Source organism: Martes martes (assembly GCF_963455335.1).
Source record: "Martes martes genome assembly, chromosome: 1".
Classification (NCBI taxonomy): Eukaryota; Metazoa; Chordata; class Mammalia; order Carnivora; family Mustelidae; genus Martes; species Martes martes.
The window spans coordinates 209,747,379-209,774,690 of NC_137888.1; the positions used below are offsets into that span (position 1 = coordinate 209,747,379).

General features: G+C 54.6%; 1 protein-coding gene across 5 annotated transcripts; it reads right to left on the minus strand.

The window, feature by feature from the left end:
* Positions 1-240: 240 nt before the first annotated feature.
* Positions 241-27,011, minus strand: SLC44A2 (solute carrier family 44 member 2 (CTL2 blood group)). Of its 5 annotated transcripts, XM_080827874.1 has the most exons (23): positions 13,724-13,940; positions 13,159-13,207; positions 11,382-11,455; positions 11,180-11,264; positions 10,553-10,637; positions 10,246-10,356; positions 10,108-10,168; positions 9,884-10,007; positions 9,678-9,761; positions 9,458-9,570; positions 6,724-6,855; positions 6,529-6,628; positions 6,349-6,441; positions 6,078-6,162; positions 5,228-5,490; positions 5,050-5,144; positions 4,272-4,375; positions 4,092-4,165; positions 3,933-4,003; positions 3,663-3,751; positions 2,443-2,527; positions 1,863-1,989; positions 946-1,596 (listed from the first exon to the last, which is right to left on the minus strand). In XM_080827874.1, the coding sequence occupies exons 1-22, from the start codon at positions 13,758-13,760 to the stop codon at positions 1,868-1,870; spliced, it is 2,136 nt and encodes a 711-aa protein (XP_080684000.1). In that variant the 5' UTR covers positions 13,761-13,940; the 3' UTR covers positions 946-1,596; positions 1,863-1,867. The 5 variants fall into 5 exon arrangements, with proteins under 5 accessions (XP_080684001.1, XP_080684003.1, XP_080683999.1 ...); XM_080827875.1 differs by lacking the exon at positions 13,724-13,940 and adding an exon at positions 26,893-27,011 and having other exon boundaries at positions 241-1,989; XM_080827877.1 differs by lacking the exons at positions 1,863-1,989; positions 13,724-13,940 and adding an exon at positions 26,893-26,998 and having other exon boundaries at positions 241-1,596.
* Positions 27,012-27,312: the final 301 nt, after the last annotated feature.

The window sequence follows — 27,312 nt, forward strand, 5'->3', positions numbered from 1 at the left end:
TTCCGGAGTCTAGGAATCAGACCCTAATAAGGGGCATTTTGTTCAGGAGCAACCTGAGCAGCCTGCGTGGTGGGACTCAGGCAGAGATGGGGCCCTGCAGGCCAAGGGCTTCCTGCCCTGCCTCCTTCCCCGCCCCCCCGGGAGACTCGCCCCAGCTCAGACACCCAATCCCCGGGCAGTCAGAGCTGGGGTTCCCCCCCACCAGCCTCCTACTCCCTCCACAAACACTCCAGGCCCAGGCTCTGTACAATAGGCACTTTATTAGTGGTTGGAATGCATTTAACACGCAAGAGTGTGCAGACAGAACGGCGGTGGGGGGGGGGGGGTTTGCTGAGGGCTGGCGGCAGGCACAGGAGACTGGGACCCCAGGCTGGGTTTTCTCCCTCTCTGGGATGCTGCCGTGGTGCTGATGAGCAAGGACATGAAGTCAGGGGCCCGGGGATATGGCGAAGGGGGAACCGGGAGACCAGGTCCCCAGAGTTCAACAAATTTGGCCAAAGGATCCTCAAGGTGAGGTGACGGGGTGAGAGGGTGGGGCCCAGGGTGTCCACAGCATCTGCCCCCAGCCCCTCCCCTGACAGTGTCCCTCAGGTGGATTCAGCGGCGTGCTCTCTTACAAAGAGAGCTGTGTCAGTAACTGGCAGAAAAAGGGGGGGAAACCGGGCCCGACTCTGCCGGCCAGCAGGTTTCCATTAAGCAGCTATTACCGGACCCCTCCCTCCTGCTCTGGTCTGTCCACACCGGTCCGCTCCCCGCAGCCCTCCCCCGACAGACTCACTACTCCCTCTCCTTCCACGACACCCCTGCTGTGGCCTCCGTGCCAGGAGCCACTCCCACCTGGCCACACCACTCCCACCCCAGCCAGGCTCCACAGGGAGGGGACACTTGGCAGGGACAACAGAAGGCACGCCTCAGCTGGCCCCATGTCAGCCGTGGAGACAGAAAGAAAGCTAACAGACCCTTTAATGCATGTCCAGGTTTAAAAAAAATAGTAATAATCAACACGTGCGGCAGCCCATGAGACAGCTGTTCAACCGTGAAGGGGCTCGGTCCTGGCCAGAGCACCCACGAGTCAACAGGGCCTCACTTTAGCCAGAGCTTACATTGGCCATCACTCTTGCAGACACAAATACCGCCCCATCCTAAGAGGGGAACAGGCCCCCAAAGGCTGGGGCCCCCCTGCATGCCAGACTTCAAGAGGCCTCACCGCCTACTCCCCATCCTAAGGCCTGGAGTGACCTGTGCGGTCTTGGGGCACTGCCGTGAAAACTCCCAACGGCCTCTTGGCACAGGGAGGAGAGGCCCCAATTCCTCCAAGTGCCTGGAATCCAGCTGTAACTGGACGGTTGGGCGGGGGTAGGGGGAGGCGGCAGTGATCGGACTTCCTCGGACTTCCGGTGAGCCCAGGGGGCCAGAGGTTCGGACCCAGCTGGCGAGCACCCAGAGACTTCTGGAGAGATGGGGGGGTGGTGGGGGAGAGCGGGGGTCTTTAGGACTCCGCCAGCTTCTTGTTGGTCTTGTTCAAGAGCCTCTTGAGGTTGGGCGACATGAAGTAAGGCCTCTCGGCTGAGCCATCATTCCTCTCCAGGTCCTCCACTGCGGAGAGAGGCCCCAGAGACGGTGGCATGAGGGGAGCCCATGGGCAGGGGACTCCGGGGACAGGGCGGGAGAACGGGGGCCACAGAGAAGCCTCAGAGGGTTAGGAAGCAAGACACACTGGGACCGGAGAGGGGCAGACTGTGGTGGGCTCAGGACCAGGACACACACACGCTCCCCACACTCCCCAGGCAGGGTAGCCCCGCATGCACCCCCGGTCTACAGGGAGGAAACGAGGAGGCCTGCCTGGCCCCCACGCCTCCCACCCTCTCTACTCCTCGACTTCTGCCCGCTTCCCCTCCTCCGCACTCCCCTTCAACAGGATGTCTCTCAGCTCGGGCGACATGAAGTAGGGTCGCTCCTGAGAGCCGTCATTCCTTTCCAGGTCCTCACCTGGGCTCCCCCCAGGAACCGGCAGGGGGAAAATGGGGTGGTCAGGAAGGGAGGGAAAGAGGGAGGCAGGGAAGAACAGGGAAGCCAGCAGGCATGGAGTAGAGGAAGAGAAAAGAAAAAAAGAAAAAACAAAAAAAAGACAGATGGAGAGACCAGAGTTAGTAGCGGCCACAGACCCCCGCCCCAACAACGCCAGAAACTCCAAGCCGAGGGCCCAGGGGCACAGCATTCTAGCTGCAGCCTGGACCAGGGGACAACAGGACGGAGCAGCTCCGAGCGGAGGGAGGAGGCTGAGAAGGCATGCCAGGGCCCTCTGATGCGGAACAGCCAGTCCCCTGGGGAAGCTGGGGGCGCGTGGCCATTGAACACATAGCCATAGCCCCATCAGATGTTATGCCCAGAGGGGAGAAGGCAGTCAGGGCCTGGCAAGGGCTGGGCTGAGGGGTCACTCACAGAAGCAGAGGAACAACGTGTCCACACACATGCCGTAGACACTGAAGAATCCATGGGCAATCAGGTAGGAGCCGATGATCACCGTCTAGGCAAGGGGAGCCAAGCTGTTTCCACCCCAGCTCCCAGATCCACTCCCGTACCGCACCCTCCCAGGCTCGATCCTGTTATTTCCCTGCTGATAAGCCCTCAGAATAACATCCTAAGTTCAGCCATTCACTCCTTGTTTTCTTTAACCCCAGGGCCTTTGCACATGCTGCTGTCCTGACTTAGTCTACTTTTTGTCTTCTTATCCTTCTGTTTTCAGTTCAAACATCAAGTCCTCAGATACCACCTCCTCCAAAAAGCTGCTTATGACATCTGGAGCCCGTTTTATGCTCTCCTAGCACCGCATGCCTGTCCCCTGAAACCTTCGTCTGGTTGCAATTTCATGCATGTTTAGGGCATGACAGGCATAATGCCCTCATCCCCACTAGACTGTATCTGTCCCACTTACAACCACACCCCCAACAATCTGGAGACTCACAGGCCCTTGGCAGGTATTTAATAAACATTTACAGACTGAAATGAGTGGACCAAGGAGAGATTAAATAACTTGCCCAAACTGACTCATCTTAGAGTGAGCAAATAGAGAACTCAGATAAAAATCTAGGTCACGGGGCTCCAAGGCCTGCAATGCTCTCAAGGTGATGACATTACCCCTTCAGGGCCCCACCACCTCCCTGTCGTTATCCCCACCTCTGCCCCTCTACACCAGTCTCCTCACTGTTCCTGGCATAGGTCCGCCTCAGGGCCTCCGTATTTGTTGATCCCTGTGCCCAGAGGCTCCCCATATCTCCTTCAGATCTTAGATCTGACATCCAGATCCATGGTGAAGACACCCGGCCTTCCACAGCTGTCCGCATCCTCCACCACAAGCTCTAACAGTTCCCTGTACCTCTCCCCTGCGGCACAGATCCGCACAGATCAGTTCGTAATCACACACCCACCCAGGTCACTGTTCCCGGAGATCTATTTGCCTCTGAAAGATAAGGTCCTCTTGAAAGAACCCTTCCTCTCCCCGGGGCCTGGTACACAGTAGGTGCTTACTACATGTCTGTGGACTACCTAAGTCATCAATCCCCCACCTCTGACCTCCATCCATATCTGTCTAGTCAAAAGAGACCAGGAGACCCCAGCACCTCCTTCTCCCTGGACCCCCACCCATCCCCGAAAATCCATACCAGTATAGGGACCCAGTAATAATTGAGGGGCGGTGCTGTGTCTTGCACAATCCTGATCCGGTGGGTGAAGAAAAAGAAAGCCAGGATCCCTAAAGAAGAGAGGAAACCAAGGTGGATGAGAGTTCTGGCTAAAGGAAGCCCCCCTCCCCCCACCACGAGACCTCAGAGAACATGGCACTTGTCACAAGTGAAGACGTGTGGACCCAACAGCACCTCACAAGTCACCCTGACAGGCTCCCAAAGCCCCACAGGCTGGCCAGCGGCACTCACCCACGCTACCCACGATCAGAAGTTTGCCCAACAGGAAAAGGAAGTCGGTCACTTTGTCTAGGACCGCCACTCTGCAGGGGACAGTGAGAAGCAGGTATGAAGGCAGCCTCAGGACCTGGGGGAGGAGGGAGGCAGCCCGAGGGCCGTGCTTTCCCTGACCTGATGATGTTTCTCATGAGCAGGAAGAAGGCATTCCTGGCCGAGGTGCAGAAGTTGGTGCCGTAGATGGCAATCTGGAGGGAGGGGGAGGGGGGATCAGGCCCGCTGGCTGGAAAGGAGGGTTCCCTGTTCCCAGCGGGAGCTGGCGGTGGGCCGGTTCTGGGTCCCAGGCCTCCTCACCATGATGTAGGCGTTCCTGTTGAGGAATCGGATGAACTTCTCCAGGCACCAGAAGCAGCATTTGAGACAGGTCATGAGGAACTTGGCAAACTTGTTCTCGGCAGCTAAGAGAGAAGGGAGGGAGGCAGAACTGAGGAGAGAGGAGAGAGCCCCCCCTGTAGGGACACCCCACCTCCCCACCCTGCCTACTCAAAAGACAGGGAGAGGACACTTGATCCAGAACCCCCGGGGTCCTGCCCCTCACTCAAGCAGGAACCAACCCGGCCCAAGACTCTCAGCCTAGACCCCTGGAAGGGGCCTATCGTGAAGCCTTTCAACCCAGCCTCCAGGGAAGAACCAATCACGACCCACACTACCGCCCTGGCCCCACCTCCCAAGCAGCAGCCAATCCTCGCCTCCTCCTTGGCCCCACCCCAAAGAATAACCAATCCCAACCCCACGCTGCCAAAAAGAAACACGCCTTAGCCCCGCCCTTCTCTGCACAGACAAAGCTTTGCCTCTTCAGGAACCAATGGGGGCTCAGGCCTCTCGGGCCCGTCCGGCCCCGCCCCGCCCCGCCCCGCTCCAAGTAAGAACTCCACTCAATGGGCTCCCTCCGCCGTTCCTCCACCTTAGGAACTAACTGCTCAAACTCCCCACCCCACCCTTCTCACCCCAGGCAGAAACCCATCACAGTCCGACTGCCTTAACCCGCACCCCCACCCCGCTGTAAACCAGTCCCCCACATGCCCTCAGCCCTGCGCCCCAGCAGCCGAAGCAAGCCACCGGTGGGCCGCACCTTTCAGGCGCTGATCCAAGTACTCCAGCATCACTCGGATAATCTGCACAATGGCCAGAATGAGGGCACCAAAGGCCAGGGAGCCTGTGTGGTACCTGAAGGCCAAGGGGGCGGTCAGTGGCCACGCCACGGCTCCCCGACCCCATCTCGCCCCACTCTAGCCCAGCTGGAATCCAACCTGAGCGCCCGACCGAAGGCAGAGAAGAGTGGGAAAGCAGGCAGGTCGTCCGGCTTGTGCAGGGCCCAGTAGTAGGAGGCGAAGGCCCCAGCTAACGTGACCTGGCCCAGGGCCAGCACGAAGTTGGCCAGCCAGAAGAACATGAAGGCATTGAAGATCTGCAGGCCCAGCAGGGCCCGATGGTAGCCCGACTCACCCCCGTAGAAGGCAAACTGGCAGTGGGCACCAGGGCACAGGCGGGACTCATTGGAGGAGGCGAAGGTCTGTGGGAGGGATGCGAGGCCGGGTCTCAACACTGGGGCCAGGGGTTCAGAGTGGCTTCTGGGAATCAGGTCTGGGTCCGAGAGACCGTGGGGTGGGACAGGAGTCGTGAGAGTCACAGGTTAAGTCAAGGGACGGGGGTTTAGCATAGGGGCTTCTAAAAGCAAGACAGGATCATTGATTCCACGGGGGTCATGAGGCAGGATAAGCTATCCTGGAGATCAGGGTGGGGTCATGCGAGGACAATGCCCACGTGGACAGGACAAGAGTGGCAGAGTTGAGTATGAAGACCACAGGGGTCAGCAGAGGGGCTTGTGAGAGGCAAGGAAGGGGTTCTAGAGGCAAGACCTGGCCATCACTGGGTTAAGGGAGGGGTATGGGGCAGGAAATGAAGACAAAGGGAGAAAGGCAGGGGGTTCAGGATTCAGGGTGGGCTGGGGGCTGCCAAGTTGGATCTCTTCCCCTCCCTGCTTCCCACATCTAGCACCAGGCATACAGAAGGCACCAAATGTTTGCTGAATGGTCCCCAAGTGGGGAATGAGAGGTTGCAGATGGTCTGTGGGGTGCTGGGGAAAGAGGCGACCCCCACCTCAGGGTTACAGGTTTTCCCGGCAAATTGGCAGGTGCCGTCATCAAAGATCTTATAGACGGCTTCATTGGAAGTGGACAGGAAGCTGGAGGTTCATTAAGGAACCTGAGATTTGGGATTAAGGACCCCGGCGGCTTGTGAGAAAGGATCCATTCCCCCACATCGGGTTCTGGCCCGGCCCCACCCCCACCCCCAAGCTGCAGGTTACTTCTAGGCCAATTCGGCCCTTAGCCACCCCCGGGGTCAGGGATCCGGGTCTCAGGGTGGATACACAGCAGTGCTAGCCCAGTAGGCGATGCAAAGGCACAGCAGGAGGAAGGTGACCAGTGGGTACAGCAAGGAGCACATCACGTAGCCCACAGCCCTGGGGAGGAAACGAGACACAGGCATCAGGGCCTGAGCAGCCCCAGGACCAGCCCGCCCAGCCCCCGGGGGGCACCCTGGCACCCACCTGCTGGCTTCCTTGATGAGCGCGATGGCGATGAGGATTCTTTTCCGCAGAAAGATGAGCAGCAAGATGATAACGACCTCAAGGATGCTCAGAATGACCACTGTGGGAGGCAGAGGGGGGCCGAGTCTGCCAGCCGCCTGTCCCCGCTCCCTCCCAGGCCTCTCCGGGGCAGGATGGGGGGGTGCTGGGACTCACTGAAGGCCATCCATGTCTGCCGCAAGTGCAGGTACACGCGGAGATCTGTCTGGAAGCCAAGGTCCACCAGGGAGATGTCAGAGCCGGCCTCGCCCCGCAGTCTCATGTACTCCATGTAGCAGTGAAATATCCCTGCACAAGGGACCGACCTTAGCCCACCGGATGCTCACCCCACACTGCAAAGCAGGTGGGAGCATCCCCATTTAGCAGAAGCAAAAACCAAAGCTGCTCCTGCCTCCAGCCTTTGCAAGGATTTATTATTTGTGAGAAGGAGAGCACGATGGAGAGAGAGAATCCCAAGCAGACTCCCCGCTGAGCATGGAGTCCAATTCGAGGCTCGATCCCAGGACCCCGAGATCATGACCTGAGCCGAAATCAAGAGTCAGATGCTTAAGCGAATGAGCCACCCAGGCGCCCCACCTCTGAGCCTTTGTACTTGCTGTTCCTACTGTTTAGTACTGGATTTCTCACACCCTCCTGTCTCTACTCAAATGTCACATTCTTTTTTTTTCTTTTTAAAGATTTCATTTATTTGTCAGAGAGAGAGGGAGAGCACAAGCAGAGGGAGCGGCAGGCAGAGGGAGAAAGAGAAGCAGGCTTCCCACTGAACAAGGAGCCTAACGTCGGGCTCGATCCCAGGACCCCAGGATCGTGACCAGAGCTGCAGGCACATGCTTAATGGACTGAGCCACCCGGGCGCCCCTCAAAGGTCACTTTCTAATGAGATCTATTCAAACAGCTTCTCCCATTTCAAACCACGCCCCGCTTCATACTCAGTCTCTTAGCCCCTTCTCTCTGCTAGGACCTTCTAGAGGGTTTTCTGGCTTATTTATTTACTGTAAGATTTTACTTTTAGGTAATCTGTACACCCAACGTAGGGCTCCAACTCATGACCCTGAGATCAAGAGTTGCAAACTCCCCTGAGCCAGCCAGCCACCCCCTGGTTTAGTACTTCTTTCTTTTTTTTTAAAGATTTTATTTATTTATTTATTTATTTTTAAAAAGATTTTATTTATTTATTTGACAGACAGAGATTACAAGTAGGCAGAGTGGCAGGCAGAGAGAGAGAGGAGGAAGCAGGCTCCCTGCTGAGCAGAGAGCCCGATGCGGGGCTTGATCCCAGGACCCTGGGATCATGACCTGAGCCGAAGGCAGAGGCTTTAGCCCACTGAGCCACCCAGGCGCCCTAGTTTATTATTTCTTGTCCATCTTGCCCACACCCCCAGGACCTAGAAAATGGCCTGGGACACAGACACTTGATCCAGGCTTGATGCACACAGGCGTACATGAGTGCGTGGCTAGAGGCCAGGATGCCCTGGGGCCTGAGGTCTTCCTTGCCACCCAGTTACAATTCATGAGTGGGCACTGAGGATGTGGGTATTAACATTCAGTGGGGTGGCATTAAGGATTTTCAATATTCCCTTTAGCTCTTTGTAGAGTGAATCTGTAAAATGCAGATTAAGTAAAAACAAAAACAAAAAAAACCAGGGACGCCTGGCTGGCTCAGTTGGTAGAGTATGAGACTCTTGATCTGAGGGTGTTGAGTTTGAGCCCCACGCTGGGTGGAGAGAGAACTTAAAAATAAAATCTGGGGTACCTGGGTGGCTTAGTGGGTTAAAGCCTCTCCCTTTGGCTTGGGTCATGATCCTGAGGTCCTGGGATCAAGCCCTGCATTGGGCTCTCTGCTTGGCAGGGAGCCTGCTTCCCCCACCCCCCCACCTCTGCCTACTTGTGATTGCTGTCAAATAAATAAAATCTTTTAAAATAAATAAATAAAAATAAAATAAAATAAAATCTTAGGGGCACCTGGGTGGTTCAGTCTGTTAAGCATCTGCCTTCGGCTCAGGTCCCTGGGGTCCTGGGATCGAGCCCTGTGTTGAGCTCCCTGCTCAGCAGGGAGCCTGCTTCTCCCTCTCCCTCCCTCTGCACCTCCCAACCCAGCTCATGTTCTCTCTTTCTCTCTCACTCACGCTCTCTCTCTCAAATAAATAAAATCTTACAAAAGAAAAGAAAATCTTAAAAACAAACAAAAACCATTTGCCTAAAATGCTAGCGCCCAGCTAGAAACCACCATTAGCATGAATATTTTAATATCTGTGTCCTCACGTTGGGCTGCCTATGAGACATCCCCTGGAATGTTTATCTGAACAATCAGAACGCGAAGCCCTGGGTTTTGTGCATTGCCTCTGGGTTCCACAGACCTGAGATCTACAGGGCCTTCCTCCACCTCTCACCTGTATACTTTTTCTCATTAAGCCGCCTAACTAGTAAATACTCATTATCCCCAGTTTATAGAGGAAAAAATTGAGGCACGGGGAGGTTGAGTCACTTGCCCAAGGTCACAGAGGAAGGATGGGGCAGAGTTAGCATTTAAACCACTCCCCCGCCCCTGCCCCCCCCACCCAGCACCCATCCCCCAGTCTGGTGCCAGGCACACATCTTTAACCATTGTGCTAAGTGGTCTGCTTGTGGAGGCAGACAAAATGCAGCTCCGGCTCCCACCTGTAAGGCTATGATCTAACTCATACCCCGTCGATACCCACGGAGGTTATTTCCAAGTGCCTACTCCCATAAACAACGCTGAGATGAACATCGTCACAAATATGCCCAATGAAAGACAGATGGCTTAGGACAAGCTTCTCGAAGGCCAGGATCCAGGATCGGGGCAGAGGGCAGAGGCATCCTGCAGAGCGCAGGGCTGGCGGGGGGAGGGTGCAGGCAGGGGGAGACGCACCGTAGCCCAGCACCAGAATCACCATGATGATCATCACCCAGACCATAATGCCGGCCAGGAAGCGCAGCAGGACGATGAAGAGAAGACTCAGCAGCATGGCGATGACCAGGCCGCTGGGGAGAAAACGGGGAGATGGGGGGGGGCATGAGCAGCCGGCATCCTCTCACGGGCCCCAGACGCCACGGACCCGGGGAGGGGGGTGCTTTCCCTCCCCACTTACATGACTATCCAGTACCAGGAGACCGTGTAATCTTCAAATATCCGCATGGCCAGCTGCCGCGCCTCGAGGACGCCGTTGGCCTTCCTGGGGACAGGCAGACAAGGCTCGAGCCGGAGCCCCTCCCTGATTGGGCCAGCCCCAGGGCACGCCCCGGCCCACCCGGGACAGCAGGACCCCGAGGTGGTGGGCCGCGCTGTGGTCCTCACTTGGCACCCTCCACCAGCTCTGTGACGTTCTTCCGAGAGCCGTGCCCGTCTTCGTAGGTCGTCTCGTTGCCCACCATGAGGACCCCCTTGTGGGCGTGGATGGCTGGGAAGCATCGGCGGGCCACTGCGTGCAGCAGGGAATGAGACCAGTCAGGCTGAGCCCCTGAAACAACCCCCCATCCCTGCTGACCACCCCCCCCAAGTTTGCAGAACCCCAGACTCACAGGGTTTGCTGGGGATGAGCACGGCAGGGCAGTCGCCATCCCGAAGCACCTCAGCCACACCCTAGCAAGAAAGGGAGAGGGGTTCGTGCCCCAGGCCAGCACCCTCCACCTCGCCCCCTCCCTAGGCTCGCCTCACACCTTGTTGCTCTGGAAACCAGGCACACAGAACTGCTTGTAGTACTCAAAGTCCTGGGATGTGTGAGCGTTCAGGTAGGTGAGGTAACGGTCGGGGCATTTCTCCACGCAGATCTTGGGGGGACAGGAGGCAGGGGTTGGGTGGGATCAAGACAGACACCCGATCCCCACGCAGGACAGAGGCCCTGCTTCCCATTCACCGGGGGAAAAGAAAGCTTCTGCTCCGAGAGAGAAGTCCCGGGGAAGGGGGGGGAGGACCCAGTGATGCAAAGCAGGGGCAGCAAAAAAGATAGGGGCGCAGCCAAATTACCTGGGGGGTGGGACACTGGAATTCCAGCAGGACCAAGGGGCTGGCACACTTCACAATGTTGAAATAGAACAGGAAGGGTTTGTTCCTGGGGTTGGGGAAGGGAGATGAAAACTCAGGATTTCTCAACCTCGCTACATATAATATCTAATGCAAGCAACCCCAAGCGATTCCAAGCTCTGCCGCCGGCTGGCTCATCTAATCATCCCAACAGCCTCACGAGGGTGGGACAGTGATGATCCCCATCTCAGAGACGAGGAAAATGAGGCCCAGAGAGGTTGAGACACTCGTTCTAGCTCACACAGCCAGGGAGTGGCACAGCCTGGACTGAACTGGCTTTTAGCTCACCTGCTTAGCTCACCCCACCTGACGTCAGATCCAGGACGGTCACCTCTCTGTCCCTCCCCTCTCTTGTCCTCCCAGAGGACAAGACTCTTAATATCTCATTTAGTGCAGTGTCCTCGAGGCCTAGAACAGCGGCTGGGGATGGCGGGAGCTTTTTAAGTACTTGCTGACTGGACGAACAGAGGGATGGAGGTGGGGGAAGCCTAGAACCTTCTCCCCAGTGCTCATGAAGCCATCCTGCCCACACCTCTCCAGTCCCACCTCCCCCCAAGGAGACAGACTCACGCATTTTTTGTGCCCTTCTGCCCGCAGAACTCGCCTCGGCTGTCGGTGGGGTAGATCACCTTCCGAGGGTCCCCATGGGTCCAGGCTGTGGAGGGATCCAGGGACACTGAGGCACTGCCATTCCTCAGCACCATGTCTGCCCTAGAGGCTGTGGCTTGTCCTCCCACCTTGGAACCCCAATCCTGTGCACGGCTCCACTCACCTATGATGCCTACCGCCACGTAGCCCACAATGGCCAGGAGGAGGAACACACAGCAAATGATGTCCGTGCAGCCCCTAGGGAACGGAGAACAGCATCAGGGTGGCAGACTTGGGGCCCTGGGGTCATGGATCCCATCCTGCCCGGCACACATGCCCACGTCCATGTGTTATTTGGACAGCTGTTCCTTAGTGCTATGCTGTACCAAAGAACCTGTACATTTTACTTCTTTATTTTTTAAAGCAAGCTCTATGCCCAACACCAGGCTCGAACTCACAACCCTGAGATCACGAGCCCTGGTGTGCTCTACAAACCGAGTCAGCCAGGAGCTCCTTACATTTTGATACCTAATGCTACACTGTTCTTGAAGCAGCTGGCCACAATGTTCAGTTCTCTTTTGATTGAGAGTGCCCGTTTCCCCCCACCTTTAATAGCAATGGGGATTAATGTTTTTTAAAGTTTAAACTATTTTATTTTTACTTTTTGGTAAGAGTTTATTTATTTATTTGAGAGAGAGTGAGCGAGAGAGCACAAGCTGGGGGAGAGAGAGAAGCAGGCTTTGCTCCGGTCATGATCCCAGGGTCCTGGGATTAAGCCCGGAGTTGGGCTCTCTGCTCAGTGGGGAGTCTGCTTCTCCCTCTGCCTCTGTCTACTGCTCTGCCTACTTGTGCTCTGTCAAATAAATAAATAAAATCTTTTTAAAAAATTCGTATTTTGAAGGGCGCTTGGGTGGCTCAGTGAGTTAAGCCTCAGTCTTCAGCTCAGGTCATGATCTCAGGGTCCTGGGATCAAGCCCCTCATCAGGCTCTCTGCTCAGCGGGGAGCCTGCTTCCCCCTCTCTCTCTGCCTGCCTCTCTGCCTACTTGTGATCTCTCTCTCTCTCTCTCTGTCAAATAAATAAATAAATAATTTTTTAAAAAATTCATATTTTGAGGCACCTCAGCGGCTCAGTCAGTTAAGTATCACACTCTTGGTTTCAGCTCAGGTCATAGTCTCAGGGTCATGGGATTGAGCCCCAGGTTGGCTCCCAGCTCAGCACGGAGTCCGCTTGGGATAATCTCGCTCCCTCTGCCCCTCCCCCACCCACATGCACCTGCGCGCAAGCTTACCAGCATGTACTCTCTGCTCTCTCTCAAATAAATGCTTTTTAAATTTTTTCATATTTCCAAATTCCCTCCAAAATATACCGAGCCACTTAGATTCAGAGCAGCATATATGCCAATTTTTTTTAATCTTTGCGGGTCTGTGATGGGGCCATTCTATTCTGCATTGTTTCAAATCCCATTCCTTGATGTTTCGGTGAATTTACACACTTCCCCATTAACTTCACTGTCTACAGTATTTCTTGTTCTAGAAATTATCTCTTCCAGTCTTTTGCCTGAGTTTAACAATTCACTTGTGAAGACTCTCTGGGGGTGCCTGGGGGGTGGAGGGTGGCTCAGTTGGTTAAGTGTCTGCCTTTGCTGTCAGTCATGATCTCAGGATCCTGGGCTCGGGCTCCAAGTCAGGGTCCTTCCTCAGTGGGGAGCCTGCTTCTCCCTCTCCCTCTCCCCTCCTGCTCTCTCACACTCTGTATCTCAAATAAGTAAATAAATAAAAATCTCAAAAAAATTTAAAGACAGCCTCTGCATATGAAAGAAATTAGTTCTTTAATTGTCAAGTCACAAATACTGATCACCAGTCTGCTGGAGAGGAAAGAGAGAGACTAGGGGGTAAAGAAACAGGGGTGAAGGCAGTGCGAGCAGAGACCCCTCCCCTCCCAGGAACCCAGAGCCCTTACCTGTGGTAAATGGGTCCTTTGAAGGTAGGGTCATACTTCTGTGGTGTTCCTGAAAGTCAGCAAGATCGAGCAGGGTGACCGAGAAGGGACTGGGAGACCCCCCTCCCCAGAAGCCCCCAGGGGCGTCTGGCACCCTGGGGAAGAGTGAAGTCCAGAGACCCAGCGGCATTTCCCGCCTCACCGCACCTCCAGCCCCCAGGGCGGGCAGGCCAAGGCAGGGGGAGCCATCGTGGCTGTCGGAGAACAGCCCCGAGTTATCAGCTGACGGCCACCCACTGGGGAGGGGGCAGGACTGGGGACGGAGAGCCAGGGAGGGAGGCGAGGGTCCAAGGTGGGATCTGGAGAAGGTTCCCGCAGGGGTACAGGGCGGGGACCTCCGAAGACGGGGGCCCTTCAGTGGAGGGGGTCTGGAGGGAGCGCGGAGAGGCAGCTCCCGGAGAGGGCGAGGGCGAGGGGCGACCCGCAGGGATGGGCAGTTCTGCTCCCCGCTCTTGCTCGCGGCCGGGTCGTCCCGCTGCCCCCTCGGAGAGGCCGGGGCCGGGTGCGGGAGGGGGGCGCTGCCTACCGTGCTTCCCGTAGTAATGCTGCCGCTCGCCCCCCATCCCCGCGGGCGTGCAGCCCCCGCGGCCGCCCGCCTGCTCCGAGCCCCCTCGGCGCTGGGTCTGCAAGCGCGAGTGTCCCGTGGGAGGGCCGGACGGACCGACCGCGGCGGCTCCTCCCAGCCCGGAGCCAGGCGGGGCGGCCCAAACCGGTCTGACCGGCCCTAGCTGAGCGGCAGCCTCCGGACCGACTGGCCGATGGGGGGGGGGGGGGAGGGCCGGGCGGGGCGGCAGTTGCTCCCGCCACTCACCGGCCACCCGATTTAGCCCTCTCCGCCCCCCCCCCACCTCCCAACTACCCAGCCCCCACCGGGGAACCCTGGCCTCACCCCGCGGCCCGGGCGCTCCCCTACGTCCCAACTAGGCAACGCCGCCTACGCCCCCTCTCAACCCGGGAAGGGCGCCTCTTGCTGCCCTATTCTCCAGGTATGGAAACTGAGGCACGCGGGGAGGTAACTCTAGAGATAGGCCCCGCAAAACAGGCAGATGGCTGAACCCAAACTCCCAAATATAGAGTATTGGCGCTGAAAACTCTCAAGCCGGTGGACCCGTTTTATTTCGGTCTGCATTTAAAAAAAAAAAAAAAATGAAATGCCAAATGAAACATCGGGAGAATCCATATAAAAACCCACATCGCGGGCGGCCTGGGTGGCTCAGTTGGTTAAAAGGTCTGCCTTCAGCTAGGGTCATTATCCCGGAGTCCTGGGATCAAGTCCCACATTGGGCTCCCTGTGCCTCTCTCTCATCTCTCATGAATAAATAAATAAAATCTAAAAAAGGAATAAAAAAAAAAAACCCACATGGCTAGTCTCTTGAAGACTGGCAAAATGAGACTGGCCACCAAGATGCCCCATCCCCGCCTGGCACTTTGCGGCCCCCAAGACTAGACACCTGAGCTCCCCATCCCTTCACACAGCCCAATTATGAATCTTGAAGCCACTGTTTCCTAGAGCAAGTATTTATGGAGCATGTACTGGGTGCTGGCCCAGGGCTGGGCACTAAGCATGGTGGCAGACGAGAGACCCAATTTTATGGGTCCGTTCTTGTGGAGCTGACATCCTGACCAAACGGCCCGAGATTCCAACATTCCTTCTGCCCTATCCAAGCCAGAGGACAATTCAGCTGGTGTCCTGCCTACCCTGAGCCCCCTCAAAAGTAGCAAACCAAGACTGGTCACAGACCCATCACAGGATATCAGGAGGTATACAGCTGACAGAGCAATTTATAGTCAGCGCAGATACACCGTAGTCAGGGTTGGGGTGTTTAACTGCTGTGGGGGTATAGGTACGTGGGGACCGCCAGTATGGGGCACAGCTGGTGTGGCAGCATACAGCCAACAAAGAGGTAGACAGTTGCCATGGGGGTGTTTAATCAGTGTGGGGTACACAGCAGGGGTGGGGGTATACAGCTGGTGCAAGGTATACAGTTGGCAAAGAGTCGTATAGCCAGTGTGAGGGTATACAGTCAGCATGGGGGCACACAGCTGGCTATACCCCCCTTACTGTATTCTTACACACCAAACATCCACTCCCCAAGCCAACTGTATGCTCCCTCAATCCCGGGGCCGTGGTCACTGCACCCCCAACAGCTTTGGAGGCCAGCGATATACTTCGTAGTGTGGTCGATGACTGTTGGTGCCGTGGCACAGTCACCCACAGGGTTCGATAGTGTGGTCATATACAGTTGGTGTTCAGTAACTGTGCTACCTCAAAGTCAAGCATCCCCTGGTGGGGCTCTCTGGTCACTAACTCAGCTTGTCCCTAGAGCAATGCGCCTCCCCCCCAACCCCAAGGGCCTCCAGCTATGGTAGCCCCGCCTGACCCCTGGCCCACAGGCTTTAGCAAACAGGGGAGGTTCAAGGTGCCAAGCCACGCCCTTGGGTGACCAGGTCTCCCAAAGAAACCCTGTGATTCCCGTAGTCTCTGCCAACCCCAAGGCTGGCTGGTCCTACCCACCCAGCCCAAGCAGTGGACCACAAAAATAAATAAATAAATAAATAAAACAAGCCAGGCACAGGCTACAGCCTCTTCCCAGCTACACTAGGTCCCTTGGGGACACTCCTGCCGACTCAGGACTCCAGCCACCACCTCCACCCTGACGATCCATCAACGTCGGTCCCCTGCGCTGTGCACCCCTGTAACGCCTGTCTCCCGGAGGTCTCGCGGGTGTCTCACATTCACCACAGCCACATGCAAGCCCCTGGTGGTCCCCACCCTGCCCCGGCTCAGAAAAGGCAGCTTCGTCTTCCCAAGTGCTCAGACCAGAGACCTGGGGTCCCTTGGCTCTGCCTTCAGAATTTATCAAGAACCCAAGCCCTTGTCACACAGCTGTGGTTTCCTGCCTGGACCAGTGCAAGCAGCTCCCTCCACCCTGCTCTCTCGGCTCCCACCCTCCCCCTCCCCTCACTGTCTGTTCCCTCCATAGCAGCCAGAGAAGCCTGTTAACACTTCTGCCCAGAACCTTCCACGGTTTCCACCACCTCACCATGCCCCATAAGGCCCCATATGCTCTGCCAGGTCCCCTCCCTCTCTCCCCTTCGCTTGCTTGTTTCAGCTTCACTGGCCTCATTCACCAAACCACAAACTCACCAGGCAAGGTCGCACCTCAGGACCTTTGCATGGGCTGTTCCCTCTACCTAGAAAACTCTTCCCAGAGATGTCCATGTGGCTCCACTTCATTCAGGCCTCTGTTCAATCATCCCCTCCTCAGAGAGGCTTTCTCTGACCATCCTATCCAAAACAGCATCCCTTTCCCCTTGACCCCATCACCCCATTTACATATGGCTTGTTTATTGTCTGCCCCCTTGCCTATTCCCAGCACAAGGACAGGGATTTGTCTGTTCTGTTAACAACTGTTCCCGGGGCCCAAAATACCACCTGGCACTCAGTGTTTGTTGAGTGAATAACCACATTACACAGACCATTTACAGACAGCTAAGACTGGGGGCGCCTGGGTGGCTCAGTCGGTTAAGTATCCAACACTTGATTTCAGCTCAGGCCATGATCTCAGAGTCCTGCGGGGCTCTGCACAGCTTGGAGTCTGCTTGGGATTCTCTCTCTCCCTCTGTTCCCCCTCCCTCCCTAGCCCGTGTCCCAGCGTGAGTGTGTATGCACACGCCCTCCTTCACATAAATAAATAGTATCTTTTTAAAAAATTTTATTTATTTATTTGACAGAGAGAGAGAGATCACAAGTAGGCAGGGAGGCAGGCAGAGAGAGAGAAGGGGAAGCAGGCTCCCTGCCAAGCAGAGAGCCTGATGCGGGACTCGATCCCAGGACCCTGAGATCATGACCTGAGCCGACGGCAGAGGCTTAACCCACTGAACTACCCAGGCGCCCCAATAAATAGTATCTCAAAAAAAAAAGAAAAGAAAGCTAGCTAAGGCTGAGAGTAAAAACACTGCTTAGAGGTTTTTAAGAAACTAATCTGTGAATTTTATATATGAAGTATTTAATACATGATAAATGTGGAATTTTCGGTGGGCAGGGAAAGCATAAATCAATTCGTCATAAGCCTTGATTGCAATAGGAAGGAAAAAAGTTAACCTCAGCCCCAACACATAGCAAAATAAATTCCACATGCATTAATCACGCAAAATAGATAAAAACTCGGAACTATTACGAGTATGAAGGGAAAACACAGGAACGCATTTCCACCATCCGATAGGAGAGACCGGTAAGGGTGGAGAAGAGATAAGGGAGTACAGGAGGCTTCCTGTGTCCCTTGAAAGGCAGCCAAACTGGCAGAGGGGAAGCAACCATCAACAGCTGGGGCGCCTGGGGGGCTCAGCTGGTTGAGCGTCTGCCTTCTGCTCAGGTCATGATCCCAGGGTCCCGGGATCGAGCCCCGTGTCGGGCTCCATGTTCAGCTGGGAGTCTGCTTCTCCCTCTCCCTCTGCTCCTCCCCTCACTCGTGCTCGAGCTCTCTCTCACGGTCTCTCTCTCACTCTCAGATAAATAAAATCTTAAAGAAAAAAAAAAGTGGCTGGTGCTGGCTGAGGAGTGCCTATCAGACTCCAGCTCTGTCCTCATTATACTGGACGTCCTACCATCAACCCATTTTACAGTGAAGGAAACCAAGGCTCGGCAAGGGGAAGCGGCTTGCCCAGCTACCCAGCAACAAGCGGAGGGTCCCTACTCTAGGTCTGATGGGTGAGTGGGAGCCACTGAGAGTCTTTTGAGCAGGAGCATGACCTGGCCAGGCCGGGCAGGGCAAGACACAGAGAGAGGTTTCAGCTCAGAGAAGTTGGTGGCTGTGGATGGGACAGTGGGGCCATGATCTTGCTGCGTGAAACTGAGTTGTCCCTCTGTGAGATGGAACTAAAGATACAGAGCAGCACCTGCCATAGGCTTGGCGTTGGTATTGGCATCTTTCAAGAAATACCAGAGGGAACAGCGGTAAAGCCATCTGAGGGGTTCCAGGAGCTCTCATTAACATTAGCAAGGAGAGGGGGGTAGGAGGGGGGGCAGGTTGAATACTCCTGGATTCTGATCATTGAGTCTGATCCAAACCCGTAGGATGAGAACTTGCTGAGTCTTTGCAACAACACTGCAAACTAGTAACAGGAGAGATGCCCTGATTCCTTGGTTTCACCGTCCCTTACTACGTGCCGGGCACTTTTCCAAAATGTCACAGCGACTTTGCTAGATGGATCCTGTCCTTACCTCCGTTGGAGGGATGCAGACACAGGGGCCCCCAGCGAATCGTGTACCCGTGGTAAGCCACAGAGCAGGGCTACCCACCCAGCTCGTGGGTTAGCTTTGGATGAGATGCCCAGGGCTGCTATAACCAATGACCACCCAGGGGCACCTGGGTGGCTCGGTGGGTTAAGCCTCTGCCTTTGGCTCAGGTCATGATCTCAGGGTCCTGGGATCAAGCCCCACATCAGGCTCTCTGCTCGGTGGGGAGCCTGATTCCCCGTCTCTGCCTGCCTCTCTGCCTACTTGTGATCTCTCTCTCTGTCAAATAAATAAATAAAATCTTAAAAAAAAAAAAAAAAAAGATCCTACATTGAATCTCATCTGCAAATTCCCTTTTGTCCTGTAAGGTGACATAGTCACAGGCTCCAGAAGTTAGATCGTGGACATCTTTGGGGTGTGGGGACTGTTACTCTGCCTGCCACACAGCATAACCAGGGGTTGACAAACTGTCATGGGACGGTGGTGGGGAGGAATCCGCCCACGGCCTGTTTCCAGATGACCCAGAACTGAGAATGGTCTTTATATTCTTGAAGGGCCAAAAAACATCAAAAGAGGAAGACTATTTTGTCATGTGCAAATTATATGGAATTCAAATGTCGGCAGCCGTGAGTTAATTTTTCTTGGTACCCGGCCATGCTGGTTCCTTCTCATGTTGTTTGTGGCTGTTTTCAGGCTTCAGCAGTAGAGCTGGGTGGCAGGGACAGACCGTACGTGGCCTGCAGAACTGAAAATGTCTACTCTCTGGCCCTTTGCAGAAACAGTTTGCCACCCCCTGGTCTCGAGGCCCTGAACCGAGTGTTGAGCCCGATTCTGTGCCAGTGGATTTCACATGCTTTCTTTGTTTTGTGTGTGTGTGCGTGTGTGTTTGTTTTAAGATTTTATTTATTCGAAAGAGAGACAGACAGCACAAGCGGGGACAGACAGCAGAGGGAGAAGGACAAGCAGACTCCCCGCTGAGTGGGGAGCCCATCTCGGGGTTCGATCCCAGGACCCTAAGATTATGACCTGAGCTGAAGTCAGATGCTGAACCCACTGAGCCACCCGGGTGCCCCCACATGCTCTCTCTGTAACAACCAGGAGTGGTTCTCATTGCCCACAGGAGGGCTAGGGGGATGCACACGCCCTTTCCCTCTCCAGGCTGCCATCTTCCTATCTGGAGAGTGGAATTAATACTGACATTTTGCTTCGTGGGTGTTGTCAGAATTCACTGCTCAAAAAGCACTTAGCACAAGTCTGAGGTTCAACAAACACTAACAAGGGGCGTGGTCCCATTTGACAGAGAGGGCAAAATGAGGCCACAGGCTCAGACCACATAGCCGGCGAGGGACGGCGCTGTGTGAATCGAACCAAGGCCCTTCTGGATCCAACCCAGGCCTTTTCCTCGCCAGATACCGAGGGAGGTAGAACTGAAGACGGAACAGTGAGGGGAGAAGGTGCGGGAAAGCTGGGCCAATACTCCAGGCTGGGTGGGGGAGGCAGCCCTCGGGTCCTGGCCTCGCTGGGCACAAAGGCCGTCCCAGCCGGTGCAGTGGCTGTAGAAGATAAGGAAACCGATCTAGGCTGCTCAGTCATAATGCCGGGGCCAGGGCGTCAAGTGCCACCCAGCCCCCACAGCCTCCAGATTCTGGCCAAGTCTCCACGGCCTACAGCAGCCCAGGGCCTCACCCACACAGCCGGGCCGGCTCACCACTGTGCCTAGGGAATGGGATCCCAGCCACCCACATGAGTCCCTTTGACAAAGACTCTAGGGATAGCTTCCAGGTAAGAAAGCCAAGAGTGACATTCCTGGTCACAATGCTAAGAGTAAAAGACAGAGCCCCTACTATGTGCTGGGCCTGCACTGGGCACCAAAGCAGACATTTATTTCTAGAAGCTCCTGTCATCCTCACAAGGCTCTGAGCATATAGGGCCCAATACAGAAACCAAGGCACAGGGATGCTTCATGACTTGCCCCAAATCACACAGCCAGGAGGAGCTGGGATTTGAACTCTGCTCCTGACAACCATGCCCTTGAACGCTATGCTCCTTGGTGCACCCCCACACCCTGGGCATTTACCAGGGACCAAGCTCTTGGCTAAGTGTTACCTGCAACAGTTCACTGAACCCTGGAGGTGGCCTCAAGAGGGAGCCAATACTGTTGTTAACCCCATTTTATGGATGGAGAAACTGAGGCTTGGTATAGGAAAGGTTCAGGGACACAAGGAGTACAGGTGGTACAGGGCAGGGAAGAAGACAGAGGAGCAGAGGCGATGCTGGGTTCTAGAATCTGGCTGAGTCAGAACTCTGTGGTAAGCTTTTCTGTAGATGTGCTTGTTTGCTTAGCACTTTGGTACCCGGTGATCCATGTCCCTGGATAAGTGCGATCAACTTGGTCCTGGTCTCCTGACTTCTGCCATTGCACCTTATGGAGGCCAGAGGGCGCCTGTGAGCACCTGAGTCAGGCCAGCTCCCTCCTCTGCGCAGAACTCTCAATGGCTCCCATGGTTCCCGGTACAGAAGCCCAAGTCCACAGGCGGTGCCCTCTGCCTGAAACATTCTACACGGCTCCCTCCCTCCCACTTCTGGTCACCTTTGCGTGGTCTTAAAACTTTCAACTCTGCCTCCAGGCCCTACAGATGACTCCTACCCCTCTTTCCTGCATCATGTTTCTCCTGAGCCTTTCTCTGCCATTCTAAGACTATCCCTCCTGTATCTTAATGCTCATACCTTGTCTGCTTCCCTCTCTAGAACGCCAGCTCCACGACTGCAACACCTGCTCTGTCTCCGGGGTCTAGAACACAACCTGCCTCACGATGCCCACACAGTAACCTTTTGAAGGGGGTTACGAACAAACTCGCTTCTGTTAAGTAAATCCTACGCTTATGGGGTAAAAAACTTCAACCAGAACAAACCTAAAGACTAAGGAAAATCACTCTCCCTCTTACCCTTGGCCCAGAGCCCAACTTCCTCTCCCTGGTTTCCCTTTCCTACTTCCAGGCAGAGTCTAAGTACACATGCATAAGCAATTTTGTAGCTCTTTACCGCCCCCCCCAACACACACCCTGTTTTGTTACACGCACTGTTCCTAACTTTGTTCTTCCACACGCTAACATAATCCGTCCTTGTTTCCCATCAGAGAGGTTGCTTAGACCTACTTCAACTTTTTTACAAGGCAACATAGTATCCCACTCTGGGAACAGTACCATTTGTCATTAAACCAGCCTGAGGAACTTTTAAAAATACACAGAAATTAACAGGCTAAGCTCCGGCAAGGGGCTTCGTGGTCGCGTCACCTCTGGGATGAGGACAGCGGGCCGAGGGGATGCAAAGGGCTCTTTTACTTGGAAGGCTAAAATATTCCGGGTGGTTGAGGGCTTATTTTTATTTTATTTATTCTTTTTTAAGATTTTATTTATTTATTTGACAGACAGAGATCACAAGTAGGCAGAGAGGAGGCAGGGAGAAAGAGGAGGAAGCAGGCTCTCCACGGAGCAGAGAGCCCGATGCGGGGCTCGATCCCAGGACCCTGGGATCATGACCTGAGCCGAAAGCAGAGGCTTTAACCCACTGAGCCACCCAGGCTCCCCGAGGGATTATTTTTAATTTTCAGCACCCCTCTGCCCCTATAGAGAGAATATATTAATTTTATTATATAAGAGATTAAAATCTTATGTAAAAACAAGTCTCCTGGGGCGCCTGGGTGGCTCAGTGGGTTAAGCGTCTGCCTTCAGCTCAGGTCATGATCTCAGGGTTCTGGGATAGTCCCTGGGTTGGTCTCCCTGCTCAGCAGGGTGTCTGCTTCTCCCTCTCCCTCTGCTTGTGCTCACTTGCGCTCTCTCTCAAATAAATAAAATCTTTAAAAAAAATTTTTTTTAAATTAATAAAAACAACTCTCCCTTTGGAGACTGACTGGGGAGGAGCACAAGAGAACTTTCTGGGGGTAATGGGAAGGTCCTTACTTAAGCTCTGCAGATTTTCTTCTGTTAAAGGCCACATATTTAAGATTTTAAGCTTTGTGGTTCACATATCATCTTGGTCACATATTCCTTTTAATTTTTTTTAACAACAGTTTATAAACAATGGAGCCATTCTTAGTCTATTGGCTTTATAAAAACAGGCCTCAGCACAACAATGCAAATAAAGTTAACACTATTTTTTTTTTTTTAAGTAGGCTCCACCCAGCATGGAGCCCAACACAGGGCTTGAACTCAGGTGACCCTGAGATCATGACGGAAGCTGAAATCACTTAACCGACTGAGCCACCCAGGCGCCCCTATACTTAAAACACACTATTGAAATGTACAACTTCAAAAATGATTAAGATGCTACATTTTTTTACAAGATTTTATTTATTTATTTGAAAGAGAGAGAGTGAGAGAGAGCCTGAGAGGGGAGGTCAGAGGGAGAAGCAGACTCCCCATGGAGCTGGATCCTGATACTCCGGGATCATGACCTGAGCCAAAGGCAGTCGCTTAACGAACGGAGCCACCCAGGCGCCCTAAACTGCTACATTTTATGTGATGTTTCTTACCACAAAAAAATTAAAACTAAAATAATAATACTGATCGTCCCCTCCCTAGGTATGAGGGGCTTTTGGGCTGCTGGTAATATTTTTGTTCCCCCTGATGTGGGTGCTGATTCCATGGATGTGTTCACCTTGTGAAAACTTCTGGAGCCTCATACATTTAGGATCTGTTTCCTTCTATGCATGAATTGTCTGCTTCAATAAAAAGCTTAAAATATTCCCCTTGATTGGTTAACTATAAGATCGGTTCAATATAAGATGGTTTATCCATGGGCTCAGGGGGTTAAGCCTCTGCCTCTGGCTCAGGTCATGATCTCAGGGTCCTGGGATCGAGCCCCGCATTGGGCTGTCTGCTCAGCGGGGAGCCTGCTTCCCCCTCTCTCTGCCTCTCTGCCTACTTGTGATCTCTCTCTCTGTGTCCAATAAATAAATAAAATCTTAAAAAAAAAATAAGACAGTTCATCCACAAATGCACTATTTTTATGCAACTGTCAGAAAACGCTGCAGAAGCTTTCCAGGCACTGACATGAGACATGTCTCCAAGACATATTAAACAAAGAAAGCAACAAAAAACAAAACAAAAAAAATCAACAAAGAAAGCAACATGTGAAACAAACATCTTTTCATGTGTAAGTGTCTGTTGAGTACCTACTAGGTCCCTGGCACTGCGGACATACCTTCAGACACACAGACACACAATCCTGCCTCGTAGAATTAGCACACTAGAGATTTGCTGATATTTTTGTAAAAGGAAAAAAAAAACCCAGCCATTAGATAAAGAATATGTATGTAATTGCGCGCGAAGTTAAGACTACTCTTGCACGCCTAGACTCCATTTGGAAGAAAGCACAAGATGCTGGAACAGCGATGTGTGCCAAGAAGAAGGGTGTGTCACGCTGGGAGAGGAAGCAAGAGGGAGACTTTTCATGATAAAGCTATGCTGTCTTTGTATCCTTTGTATTTTGAAGCATGTGAATGCTTTTGAAGCATCCAACTTTCCGGGGGGGAAAAAAACACCCATAAAACGAAAATAACAAAAAACAAAAACAACAACAAAAACCCAACTTTCAATTAATAAGTAAATATCCCTTCCCAACAATTTTTTTTTTTTTTAATCAGATGCCAGATTCCCACGGCCACCTGAGTTGGACTCTCTAGCAAATGGGGCCAGGGAATCTGCTTTTTAAACAAGCACTGTTGGGGCGCCTGGGTGGCTCAGTGGGTTAAGCCTCTGCCTTCGGCTCAGGTCATGATCTCAGGGTCCTGGAATTGAGCCCCGCATGGGGAAATCTCTGCTCAGCGGGGAGCCTGCTTCCCCCTCTCCCTCTCTGCCTACTTGTGATCTCTGTCTGTCAAATAAATAAATAAAACCTTTAAAAATTTTAAAAAATAAAAAAATAAACAAGCACTGTCACTTTGGTCTCACCTCCCACCCACCCACCCCCAAACCCCCGGAGAGAGTCTGTTGTTTTGGGTTCTAGAATCTTTTTCCATGATCATGCCCAGGGTGGGTGGGAAGGATGGCAGTAGCCATTGCTGCCATCCATCAGGGCCAGGAGCCATTTCTCTAGATATGGTGTCTGCTGAGGAGGGAGCTTCCTGCCCTGCCCAGGCCAGCCAAGTCTATTTTTAGAGACGGCTACTTTTCCATCAGCTCCAGGAAAATCCATTGTCCCCAGAGGCCTCCTGAGCAGGTAGATACCACCAGCCACTGCGGAAAATGCTGCCCACCAGTGAGTGTGGTCTGCCCAGCCCCGCAGACAAGGATCCAGAGTCTCCGAGAGGTCTCTAACATGCCCATGGCCACACAGTCCTAAGTGTCAGAAGCAGGATTTGAACCTGGGTGTCACCACCCCTAAATTCACGGTAACAGGCTGGACCGGAAGGCATTGGGATACGAGGGATATGTGAGCACTGGGATTTCTCAGCAACTCTTGCAACATTATTCCCAAAGGAAAGCTCTTCATTTTCAGGCAGGGACTTCTTGTGGCAGCCTGGGGGCCCCAGGGTTTTGGTTGATAAGAACGGACAATTTACAAAACAAGTGAGACCTGCCCCTCCCCGCCCCCCACTTCAAGGAGTCAAGCCAGGTGGCTCCTCTAGAAGCTCAGATGATGGCCTGGCTTTAAGACCAGCTGAGGTCTCCACCTCAGGCATCCTTGTGCCCTAGAGCAAAACAATTATGTGGTTTGTTTGCTGTTCCTTCTGCCTAGAACACACTTCTCCCAAATCATCCAGCGGCCCTTGGCTCCAACACCAGCCCTTGGTCACCTAAAATAATCCCAGATGATTCTCCCACACACATGCTGTCCTGTTTTCTGCTCCACAACACTTACAACAACCTAAAATCATGTATTTATTCAAGGGTTTTTCTGCTTTGTTCAATGTCTAGACCCTGCCTGTACCACACTCAGTAAATGCTTGTTGATGGAATGGGCTCCTGGCATCCAGCGCAACCTCTGTTGGGCACATAGGTCCCCTGTCTGGAGTGTGGGTCTGGCCGGGCCTGGGAGGGTTTGCTCAGGCCCACCCACGGCTGGCTGGCTCCCTTTGGCCAAATTCAAGGCTTGGTGAATCACACCCCTGTCCACTCTGCCATCCCCAGCCCCCAGCCCTGCCTTACAGAGACCCAAGATCCCTCAGCTGCTGCCCACAGGAAGGCAGGCCCTGTCCAGGATTCTGGGTTGAGATTCCCAGACCAGAGACAGCCAGCCACACCCAAGGGATGCCCAGCACCCCTGACCACAGGGTCTGAGGCTTGAACCAAAACCAAGAGCAAGGAGGCCCCTGGAGGTTGGGCCAGCAGCTTCAAGCAGGGAGGGAAGTGGCTGGGCGGTGGCCAGGTCCCTGTGTTTCCCTCTAGGCTGGGCTGGGCAGGGAGGGTCCCAGTCTCCCCCACCTGTCTCTCTCTCTCTGCCCTGCTGAGGCCACTGTCCCTGGTGGCAACAGCCAGGACGAGGCCCATCTCTTGTCAGCTTTGTTTTTCTTGATTATTTTTGAGCCGTTTCCTGCCCCCTCCCCAAAGCTTTCTGTCTCACAGTTTCCAGGAAGTTCTTGTCACACAAGGAGGGGCAGCGGCGCCCCTTTGCCCCAGGGGAGTGCTACGTGGGACCTGTGCCCAGCTCAGCCCTGGGACCCAAAATGGAGAAGAGAAAGGAGAAACTGAGGATGTCACTCCCCTCCGTGGGAACCCGGGGAAGGAAGGCACTGTAGGGCATGGGTAGGGAGGAGCCTCATCTTGGCCCCAACTCCTGGGCCCTCAGGCGAAAGCCATCCGCCGAGGTTCGCGGGAGGGGAGTCCGCGTTGCAGAGACCTCGCGAAACGGTAGCGGACACCCCCAGTCCCTTGCACGCGGCCGGGAAAGTTTCTCAATGGTTTCCTGCCTCTTTACTGCCCCCTTGGTGAAGGCGCCCTTCTTTCCGTCCTTCCAGGCCGCTTGCAAGAACCGACTGGCTTCCACCCCCCGAGCATTGGGTCTGCCCAGGCCTGCCTCAGTTTCCCCATCTCGCCAGAAGCACGGGAGGGCTACTTCTCGGGAGATGCGAGCAGGAGAAAGAAGTGGACCAAGGCAACCAGAAGAGGGGGATTTGGGGAAGTCGGGGCCCTATCCCTTTTCCGAGCCCCGGTCTCCAAGCCTCCCCTCCCCCGCCTGGCATCTGAGCCGCCCAGATAACGGGACCTCCCCGGGCGGAGCATGCGCCGTGTGTCCCGGCCCATCAGCCGGAGGGGGTGCGGGGGCTCCCGGGAGAGCGGACGCGGGGATACCCGGCGGGAGCAGGGGGGCGTGGGCTCGGCGCAGAGCGGAATGCTGGGCCGGGAAGCAGGAGAGGGCCCCCAGCTGCAGCGCGGGTGTTTATAATCGCGGAGGTACCCCTCCCCCAAGGCCCCCCAACTCAGCAGAAGCGACCCCGGGCCCGAGGCGGCTCCTACCGTAGGCTCCGTCCTTCCGCTCGTCCTCCATGGCCGCGTCGGGCGGGGAGGGGAGTCCGAGCCGGAGCGACCCCAGCCCGCGCGGGCGGGAGGCTCCGCGGGCTGCAGCGCCCCGCCCCGGGCCCGGCCCCGCCCCGCCCGCCTGGCCGGCCCCGCACGCAGCCTCCAATGGGAGCCCGGAGCAGCCCGGGGCGGGGCATGGGGCGGGGCCGGGCCCGGGAGAGGGTGGGGCCCCAACCTTTGTTTCCCATCTGGGCTCAAGGGAGTCTCTCCCCGGGCGTTCGGTGGGCCAGGAGCAGTTGTCACCGGTTCACTCATCTACCCACCCACTGACTCATTATATAGATATTGAGCGCTGACTGTGTGCCAGTGCACGGACCAGAAAATGCCATTTTTCATTCATCAGATTGGCAAGAATTT

Bases quoted from the DNA above. Each gene is read 5' to 3' on its own strand.
- SLC44A2 (XM_080827873.1), bottom strand. From the start codon at position 13,760: ATGGGGGGCGAGCGGCAGCATTACTACGGGAAGCACG. The intron at 11,456-13,158 runs GTAAGGGCTCTG...TCCGTTCCCTAG, and splicing joins AAAGGACCCATTTACCACAG to GGGCTGCACGGACATCATTT. The intron at 11,265-11,381 runs GTGAGTGGAGCC...ATCCCTCCACAG, and splicing joins CGTGGCGGTAGGCATCATAG to CCTGGACCCATGGGGACCCT.